Source organism: Rhincodon typus, chromosome 38 (assembly GCF_021869965.1).
Source record: "Rhincodon typus isolate 14 chromosome 38, sRhiTyp1.1, whole genome shotgun sequence".
Taxonomy (NCBI): domain Eukaryota; kingdom Metazoa; phylum Chordata; class Chondrichthyes; order Orectolobiformes; family Rhincodontidae; genus Rhincodon; species Rhincodon typus.
Window position 1 is genome coordinate 12853783 of NC_063369.1, and position 10702 is coordinate 12864484.

Sequence of the window (10702 nt, forward strand, 5' to 3'; positions counted from 1 at the left end):
TAATTCATTTGAAGAAAACTCATTTAGTAACTGCTACAGCTATCAAATAAGGCTTCCTCCTCTAGCTGCTTCAGATTAAGTGTTGTGGAACACTTAAGTGTCATAGATGGGTAGTACTTATTGTTCCTGTAGATGTTTACTGTACATAGCACTACACTTCTGGTGCTGTTATAAGAACCACAACACAGGATTACATTGGAAGTTTTAATTAACACCACTACAAACTGATTTACAGTTGTGTATAAAATTGAAAACAATGAAGTAGAGTCAAAGTACATTGCATTTAAATAGCCTAAATAAAGGTTGCTGCTGCATAGGAAAGCAGGGTGGAACTAACCCAGTACAGGAAAAATAAATGCAACAACTTTCTGCAGCTCATACAATGCTAAACCACACTGCATTCCCACCAAGCCAAGCCATACTTGTTTTCAATTCAACATTACTCAATATTGAAGTGTACTTGATCACATGCCAACTGATCTGCATTTGGTTTGAAAACAGTGGAGGTGCAAACGCTTAAAAAAATTAGTTGGGCTGCCAGTTGGGTTGGTTTTTGTATATTAAATGTAATTTGAAACCTTAAGAGGCAGCCTACACCCTGCAGGAATGCAGTATTATTGCCCTGAAGCATTTCTAGATTTTCACAATAGCTCCTTCACTAAAGAGTGCTAGACTTGTATTTGCAGTTACGAAAATCAAATTTTAAAACAAGCAACATGCTCAGAAGCACCATTCACCATCTTCATGCAAGAAAGCTAATTATTACAACAAAATATTCTAAGTCATTCAAATCCTGCTACATATTTACACCTCATCTGTACACAAACCAAAAGAGATTTTTTTAAAACCAGTGTCTTTGTTTTACAACTGGAACAAATCTGGATTGTGTAGCTTTGAATCAAGATTTCCAGACCTTGAGTTAAGATCACAAACTTCAATTACTGCAAACAAACTTCATGCCAGTCCTTAGTTAGTAGGGATCAATTGAACACCACATTAATCACATTACAGGAACCAAGTTTATTTAAAAAAAAAAATTCACATCAGATGTAGAAGTAAACTCGACTTGGTTTTAGCCATATCAGATGAAACTGCAATACAGCAAGTGAACACAAATCTACTGGCAAGTTAAAAACAATGAAATTTTTAAACTAGTATAAACCTCAATAGCTGGTATGTGATAGAATTATACATCTGCATGTCTGCAGAAAGTTGTACTATAAGTTTACTCCAACTGTTCTTCATCTCCCTTCAGCATCTCATCTTCCTCTTCTGCTGTCAATTCTGGATCCTTGTCTTCAGCTGCCTCCCCAATGAACACCCCAGCCCCTGCCTCTCCCTCAGCCTCCTCTCTATCTTCTGTGGCTCCCTCTTCTCCAGCCTCTTCCTCTTCCTCAGCCTCTTCCTCCCCTCCAGCCTCCTCTTCTGCCTCCCCAGTTTCCTCTTCTGTTGCTTCCCCTGCATTTTCTTCAGATGGATCTATCATTTCTTGCTTTATTTCAGTGACAACATTGTCTCCTGTGTCTTCAGTCTCCTCTTTGTTCTCAACATCCACAGAGCTATCCTTTGTACCATCACCCTCCGCAGCTGCATCAGCAGCATCTTCCTCGTCTTTGTCTGGATCATCAGTGAATGGGTTCTCGCCCTGCGAAAACACATAGGTGCAGCAAAACTTCAATAGAATTCCTACAACAGAATTACTAAATATTAATCCCAACAGGAAGGCAATCAACTATCCAAGTCCTTCTTTCAGACAAATATAAAATCTTAACCATCACTTGCTCAAAAGGCCTTTCCTATTCCATAATATGGAGGTAAATTGCTTTAAAAACAGAACAAGCACTGAAAAGTTCAAAACACAAACCTGGTATCATTAAATGTTCCATCAAGATTTTACTGATTTGTTTTGTTAATAATTAGGAATATCCCATTTCTTAAAACAAAACAGTCCATTTATAACCAGTACTCTTGATAAACTGGTAAACATATTTACTCTTATTCTGTTCAATTATTATAGTTTATTTATCCTAATTGACAATATACTTGGCTCAAGCAAGCAGCCACAAACCATCAATAGTTGATTCAATTAAATCAATTTCTCAATGTCTGTGTAGTAAGTGCAAGTGAGAAAGCTCTCTGCTGATGTTTTAAGGCAAAGTTGCATTATTACTTATAACAAATCACTTGAATAAAGTATGTGACATGTGTAGCCTCATTTTATGTTTCTATTACTATTTGATAAAGCAGCACACTCCTGTTCTCATAGGTGCTAGAAAATAAAAGTTTACTGTATTTAAGTTCTAGCTGGTGACAAAAAATGAGTACTGGTGATTAGGACACATTGTACATATGTAGCTTACATTTAGCTGTAGTGGAAAATGAGAGGACTCATCTGTAAGGCAGAATCTTCAAGATGGCCATATAGTCAACAGCATGTTTGAAATATACATCAGTGTTATGTCTTTCAATCCAGAATTGACACCAAAATAAATTCTGTCTGCAACTGGTTGCCGTTCAGAACTAAACAAACCCTTGAAGACAGTAGTTACCTTCTTGTACTTTTCTAGCATTGCTGCAATGTTACGGTTATTCAAGACACTCCTAGCAACAACAAGGCTGCCCTTCTTGACTTTCTCCAACATTGCCTGGTAGGAAAGAGATGGTAAAGGATAATCAATGAAGCTGGTGATTCCTTGCTTTTTTTTGGAAAAAAAAAATCTTACTTCCTTATTTACAGGACTCAAAAGAAAGCTTAGCTAATTAGACAACAATTTGGTCAAGTTATAAAAGGTATATTGAGGCATCCACCATACTCAAGTCAAAACAGAACTATTCAATCCACAGGTTTAGGGAACAGGCCTGGTTGAAGCATGACAGCTTTCACCAACACACCCCATTCTGCTACTGTACAGCATCTATGAGCTAGCACTGAAGCTTGGGCACAAGCAATGACCACGTGCCACTCTTCTGCCTATATCTGGGATAAAGGACTAATCGCTTGCACTTACAAGTGGAGAGATCTACAGCACAGAAAAAGGCCCATTGAGACAACATCAGTCAAAAACCACCTACATACCACTTTCCAGCACTTGGTCCATAGCTTGTAAACCCTGTATATCTAAGTGCTTATTTAAATGTTAAGAGGGTTTCTGCTTCCACTACCCTCTGGATGTAAACATTTCTCCCCCTGCCGCCACAAAGCCTTCTACTTTAAATCTATGCCTCCCGGTCAGTGACTCCTCCAAAGAGGATACTACTTTTAGTCTACCTTTTCAGAAATCTTGAGGTTAAAGTTATTGGATGGACTTCCTCAGTTTATAAAAAAATTAAACTGGGGAGGGTGGGGAAAAGATCTGACCAAAACAATCTTAAAGTTCTGAAACCAAAGTTCCAGTATTAATTCTGGTTAAGGGCAAGAGACTTGCTATCACTAAGGAAAAAGAAACCTTAAGCGTAGCCTACATGGTGAACAGCAGTAAAGAAGCAGTCTCCTGAAGTTTCAGCATTAACACCAAACTGCAATGAGGATGACTTGTGATTTCCTCATTCATGAGCCTCCCATACATCTCAGATGGTTGTGCATCAGACAGACAATCTGCTAGATACATAATGTTAAGCAGAACTGAAGATTAATAAATAAATCCAAACTATCCCCAAAGAGTTGACTGGGCACTGTACAATGCTAACTCTTAAAAAGATCAACCAAGACACCTATGTAATCTGTTTTCCCACTAAATAACTAAAGCAGTTATTCTTTCCCTAGGTGTTCTGGGAGTAGGTCAGTCTACATCTCCCACAAAAAAGGAAAAGCCTTGTTAGTCTGTGCTTCCAATCACTGAACACAGGTGTAATTGAAATGTCAAATTTTGTTTGCCATAGTTTTCCCCCCCCTCCCTCACCTCTATAAAAAGGGTGGAGAATGGAAACAGATCACTCAGCCCAAGTCCAGAGATGTCAACATCCATGCAAGACAACCATAAGTGTAGAACATGTGACAGCTAAGTGTTGGCACATACAAATGACACTAAATGAAATTCCTTTTTCACAGTAAAGGGTTTTAGAGTGGCTTGGATCAATGTCCTTGCTGAAAGTATAACTGGCTAACTCATACCATAAATTGGAATCTGTGGTACCCTTCATCTGCTTTTTTAAAAAACATATAGATTGTGATTTCCACAAAGTTGGTGAGAAGTAGGAAAAACTACAAAAGAAAGAAACAGCTCCAAGAGAACATTAGCCTCCTCAATAATCTCTCTGCAATTCAAAATCTGCTTCACTTATTAAACAGCACTTACTCTGCGGTTCCAGCCGTGATCAGGCGATTTCAGATGTCGCATAAGGACAGCATTCTGGATGGGTATAAACAGATCACAGGCAACACAGTGTGCTGCTTCCACTTTCTTCATGAAATGTTCCAGACCAACATCTACAAAACAAACAAACAAGTCATGAAGGATTAGATACAGCAACTGATAGCAGAACAAATTCAAATGGGGACTGAAAAGGAGGGTTCCTCGACAAGGACGATAACAATGAACAAAAACAGACGTAGTTGCTGGAAAAGGTCAGCAGGTCTGGCAGTATCCGTGAAGAAAAAAATCAGAGTTAATGTTTCGGGTCCAGTCACCCCTCCTCAGAACTGAACACGTTTTGGGTTAATGTGTACAATTTACTAACAGAGAGACAGCTTATTAGAGATTTGGAAAAGTTTTTACTGTAACAGGTAAAAATGCCAGACTTTTAGAATCATGGAAACTAACATAGGATGAACAAGTGAGTGGTTCATGTAATTGATCAAGCCTGCTGCTTTTTTTTTGTCTGTCACAAGTGAAGGTTTTCTTCACCCTCAAAGGGTTTGAATTCCATACCGACAACTCTGTTTGGGTGCTTTGGAGTTTGTTTTTGGGAAGACCTGAAAAGACCCAAAGATCAAAGACCTGTAGATAAAGGATACCCAACCTATACACATTTTGATACACAGGTCAGTGTGCCTAAACTTAACCATTTAAAAAGCCGTTTGCAGTCCTCATTTCTCCTGTAATTGAATCTCCAGTTTGCAGAATGAGAACATACAGAATTTGAAAGCAACACATTTACAGGTTGCTATTGCAAATCTCCATCTACAATAAGATAAAAATTTATTTATCTTCAAACTGTCTTTTCAACCCAATCTGAAACCACATTCAAGACCTATTTAATGTACTCCTGACACACTACGACAACTCAATTAGAACTGTCTTCATAGTTGTTTAAACACTATTCTCATGCTGTCTCACTTCAGAACTGCTGTAACAAATGGTTTCAGATTTGCGGTCCACTGTTTCTCCACTACCAATAATTCAACATTTTATCCAGGGTACAATCCCAAGCAGGGGGCCTTGTGGAACAACCTCTGGGCCAGAAGAAACCAAAACGAAAGAACTGCGAATGCTGTAAATCAGGAAACAAAACAGAAATTGCTGAAAAAGCTCAGTAGGTCTGGCAGCATCTGTGAAAGAAAAAACATGAAGAGTCACCGGACCCGAAACGTTAACTGTTTTTTCCTTCACAGATGCTGCCAAACCTGTTGAGCTTTTTCAGTAATTTCTGTTTTGTTTTCTAGGCCAGAAGATCCAGGTTCAAGTCCCACTTGTCTCAGGCATGTCATATAATTTGTCCGAACAGTTGATTGAAAATCTATGATCCCAAACAGCAGATAGGTATTTCCACCTGCCATTCCTCGCTGAGACTCAGATATTGACCACATTTCAATGTACCGATTGCAAAGTGGAGGTCAAGCACCTCTCTAGTGGACCTGGTTGATCTGGAGAGAAAGAACAGAGCAAGATTCAAAGTTCAACTGAAAACTCTTAAAAATTAGTTCAGTGTACTTTAAACAGGTTAATCCTGTACCTATATCTCATTCTAAACCTTTTGCCTTTCCCATGGCGGTAACAGTGTAACATTTTATAGCTTTTCTGTGAAAGGAGATCCAGAGGCCACGAAATAGAGTCTTGACTAACAGTCATATGAACATGCAATGCCCTGAACTTGGAAAGCCAAACATTAAGTAGGCTGTCCTGTTTACAACATCAAATCTACAAATTATGCAGTCCACCAAGTCCAACATACCTTGCAGTAAATCTTGCTGCTGCATCAGCTGCTTTCTCAAAATAGTTTTATCTCCAATTTGCTCCCGGCGCTTCTGAGTTTTTTGAATCTTGTTTAGGATATACTCCTGGAAGAGATTCAAACATTAAACAGTTCACATGAACAATGGATTATATTAACAGCCCATTTTCTTAGAAAGCAATTACACATAGCTATCTTAAGACTATTGTCTGTGATAGCCAACAATGCATATCTGAAGAAATATAATAAAGTGAGATTAATTTAAGCAAGCAAAACACAAAAGGAACCAGGTGGATACATACATGCAAGAAGTCAGCAGTCTGTTTGTCAAGTCTGGTCGCAATGAACTTGAAAGTTTCCTTGTGGAACTTGCTATCCACATGGGAAGAAATATCCTCATCTTCAAAGGTTCGGAACTTACAAACCGAACAGGCATACATTATCCTGTAGCAAAAGATCATGGTCTTTAAAGAGAAGCTGCAGAGTTTAAAACAGCAGAATAGAAGAACCCACCTATCAACACTGCTGCTAACACATACCTTTCTGCAAGACGGTCACGATTCTTCTTTGGTTTGTTTGCCTTCTTCTTTTCTTGCATTGTAGGAACTAATTAAAATGAAATCACTATTTCAGTACATTAGGCAATAGCTATCCAGCTCCTTAGCATTTACAGTTTAAGGCAAATTCCCTGTCCATACAGCAGTCAACTTGGTCAAAATCAACATTCATTATTCAACTCTTCCTGTTGGCAATGTCTTTTTGAACAGAACGATCCAAGCTCAGCTGAAGTACTGCTTAATGGACAGCACTGTTTTTCTTTTTTTAAAATAGTCTTACCTAATTGGCCATTTTAGATATCAAAACAAAATAAACTGACCAGTGAGCAATTACTCTACAATAATTACTCATTCGAGCTGGAGTTTAACATTGATTTAAATACAAATGCTAAGACAAAGTGTCTAATCTCCATTGACAAAATAATGAAACAAAAATTACTCATTGCTTAAACTGGGATTCAGCTAATGTTAACAATTTGTTGTGCTTCAGTTGTCTTTCCCTACTTTGCCCTAGCATTGGCACTCATTGTAAGTTCTACACTTTAAAATAGGAACAGCCTACTTGTTCAAAAACAGAAGCTGCTAGAAAAGCTTAATAGGTCTGGCAGCATCTGTGAAGAAGAAAAAAAATCAGTTAACGTTTTGGGTCCGGTGACCCTTCCTCAGAACTGATGGTAGCTGAGAAAACATTGGTTTATATGCAGAGGGGGATGGGGTAAAGAGTAAATGATAGGATAAAAGGATAGACCCGAAGAGAGAAGAGCAGTTGGACAAAGCAGTTGATAACAATTTGGCTAGGAGGGCAAACAGCTGTTAATAGGGGCTGTTAGTGATTTAACACCAAGTATTGTGTAATGGCAGGCGATGTGATAAGGCCTGGTGTGTGGGGCAGGGGGCTAGGACATGGGAGAGTTTAGGCCCTAAAATTTGTGAACTCAACATTTGAATCCGGAAGGCTGCAGAGTTCCCCAAGCAGAAAATGAGGTGCTGTTCTTCCAGCTTGCGTCGAGCTTCGCTGGAACACTGAACGCTGAAGCAAGCCAGAGACAGATACGTTTGTCAGGGAACAGGGTGGTGTGTGGAAGTGGCAGGCAACAGGTAGCTCAGGATCTTTCTTGCGAGCAGAACGTAGATGTTCTGCAAAGCTGTCACCCAGTCTACACTTTGTTTCCCCAATGTACAGGAGACCACATTGTGAGCAGCAAATGCAGTAGACTAGATTGTGGGAAGTGCAGGTGGTGTTGCTTCACTTGGAAGGCATGTGTGGGCCCTCGGATACTGGGGAGGGAGGAGGTAAATGGGCAGGTATTGCACCTTCGCCGGTTGCAAGGTAAGGTGCTATGTGGTTGTAGGCAGGGTGTTGGGAGTGAAGGAAAAGTGGACCAGGATGTCCCGGAGGGAACAGTCCCTGCAGAAGGTGGACAAGGGAGTGTGTCTCTGGTGGTGGCGGAAATGGCGTCTGATGATTTTCTGGATGTGGATGCAGTCCCGTTACATGCGCATTCCCCACCAGGAGGGTCTTAGGGCTCTCTGCTTCTTCCTGCAGCAAAGCCCTGAATCATCCCCACCCACCAACCTCCTCCTCACCCTCAACAACTTCTTTCAACTCATTTTCTTCAGGTCAGAGGTATGACCCCTGTAATGCCTGTCTCTTCACGGGGTATGTGGAACATTGCTTGTTCCGCTCCTATTCTGGCCCCCACCCACAACTCTTTCACTGATATTTCGATGATATAATTAGTGTTGCTTCCCTCTTGTCCAGAATTGGAAAAGTTAATTGATTTTGCTTCCAATATCCACCGTGCCCTCACTTTCAGCTGTTCTATCTCTGACTTCTCCCTTCCCTTCCTCAACATCTGTTTCCATTTCTGGGGAAAGACTGACCACTAATATCAACTATAAATCCACTGACTCCCACAGCTACCTGGAATATACATCCTCACACCCTGCTTCTGGTAAAGACCACATTCCATTCTCCCAGTTCCTCCGTCTCTATCGCATACGTTCAGATGAGGCCAACTTCGACAAGGGAGCCTGCAAATGTCCACTTTCTTCCTCAACCGAGGATTCCCCAGCACTATTACCAACAGGGCCCTCAATCAGTCCAACCCATCTCCCACACTTCTGCCTCACCCCCTCTCTTCCCTCCCGCAACAGCAATTGGGTTCCACTGGTCCTTACTTACCATCCCACCAGCATTCACATCCAGAAGATTAGCAGATGCCGCCACCACCAGACACACATTCCCCTCCCTTGTCCGCCTTCAGTAGGGACTGTTCCCTCTGGGACACCCTGGTCCAATCTTCCTTCACTCCCAACACCCCACCCACAGTTTCATGGCACCTTCCGCTGCAACCAGTGAAAGTGCAACACCTGCCCATTTACCTCCTTCCTCCCCAGTATCCAAGGGCTCAAACATACCTTCCAGATGAAGCAACACTTCACTTTGTAAGCAGCAAATGCATTGGACTAGATTCTGGAAAGTGCACGTTTCCTCTACATTGGGGAAACTAAGCGTAGACTGGTTGACTGCTTTGCAGAACATCTACATTCTGCTTGTAAAAAAGACCCTGAGCTACCTGTTGCCTGCCACTTTGACACACCACCCTGTTCCCTTGCCAACATCTGTCTTTGGCTTGCTGCAATGTTCCAGCGAAGCTTAATGCAAGTTGGAAGAACACCACTTCATTTTCTGCTTGGCGACCCTGCAGACTCCATACTGGGTTCAATAACTTTTGGGCCTAAACTCTCCCATGTCCTAGCCCCCTAACCCACACGCCAGGCCTCGTTATCACATAGCCTGCCATTATACACCACCTATTGTTTAATCACTTAACAGTCCCCATTAACAGCTATTCACCCCCTTACCCAGATTGTTATCAACTCCTTTGTCTATCCAACTGCTCTTCTCTCTTCAGGCTCTATCCTTTATCCTATTGTTTACTGCCTACACCAGCCCCCTCCCTATTTTCTGCATATAAACAAACAGTTTTCCTAGTTACCATCAGTTCTGACAAAGGGTCACCAGACCAGAAACGTTAACTGATTTTTTTTCTTCACAGATGCTGCCAGACTTGTTAAACTTTTCCAGCAACTTGTTTTTGTTCCTGATCTACAGCATCCAAAAGTATCCCATTTCAACCGAGTAAATGTGTTAAACTATCCAGAGTTACAAAACTAGACAGTTGGCAGTTGATCATTTACAGAAACTCAGTTTAACCTTTTAGCAAATTCACTTGGCCAAGAAAGCCAGAAATGCAAGCCAATCAAATCAACATAGCCTTGCAGAGAAAGTGACAAGACAAATCAACAGAAAAAAACTAAGAGAAACTTAACATGTTGAGCGGAGGAAGGGGGTTAAAAGATTCATGCAGAGAATTCACAAAATAAAAGGTGATCTTACAGCGTTTTGGTTTCTTGTCCTCAGCCTCTTTGCCTTCACCAGTCTGGGAAAACAGAAAAACACATGCATTAAGTCAACATTATAAATCAGGATCCAAGAAACGTTGCAACTGAAAGTAACACACAAAAATAAACCAATAAAAAGGTAAAGACAAATAGATCCCATGTTGTTGTGATGCCTGATGCACCAGACAATCCAGCTTAGTAATAGTACTGATTGTTATATTAACAATAATTTTAAAAATCTTTCCAAAATGTACTTTTGAGGTAACAATTAGTTTTATAGGCAAATAATTGCCAAAAACTAAATTCAACTTCCAAAACAAAAGAAATAAAGCAACTCATTTAAGAAATACATTTATTCCATGTGGAAATATAAACTGGGGAAAAAGTGAAAGTTTGGACACTGCATTGTACAGAGAATGTAATAGCTCTTAGTTTTCACTTCAAAAAAGCGATACTACGTTGTCTTCACTTATTGGTCACACAAGGTCATGTAACATTTGGAGCAGAGATAGTAGGAACTGCAGATGCTGGAAAATCTGAAATAACAAGGTGTAGAGCTGGATGAACACAGCAGGCCAAGCAGCATCAGAGGAGCAGGAAAGCTGATGTTTTGGGTCTAGGCCCTT

General features: G+C 40.5%; 1 protein-coding gene across 1 annotated transcript in view; it reads right to left on the reverse strand.

The window, feature by feature from the left end:
* Positions 1-190: 190 nt before the first annotated feature.
* Positions 191-10702, reverse strand: part of LOC109933321 (A-kinase anchor protein 8-like) — a 26369-nt gene continuing 15857 nt past the window's right edge. Inside the window, exons 7-13 of the mRNA XM_020532306.2 lie at positions 10072-10114; positions 6651-6717; positions 6414-6555; positions 6112-6217; positions 4296-4426; positions 2550-2645; positions 191-1645 (exon numbers count right to left, since the gene is read on the reverse strand). Of these exons, the coding sequence (XP_020387895.1) occupies positions 1226-1645; positions 2550-2645; positions 4296-4426; positions 6112-6217; positions 6414-6555; positions 6651-6717; positions 10072-10114 (1005 nt within the window). The 3' untranslated portion in view covers positions 191-1225. The remainder of the gene's footprint in view (positions 1646-2549; positions 2646-4295; positions 4427-6111; positions 6218-6413; positions 6556-6650; positions 6718-10071; positions 10115-10702) is intronic.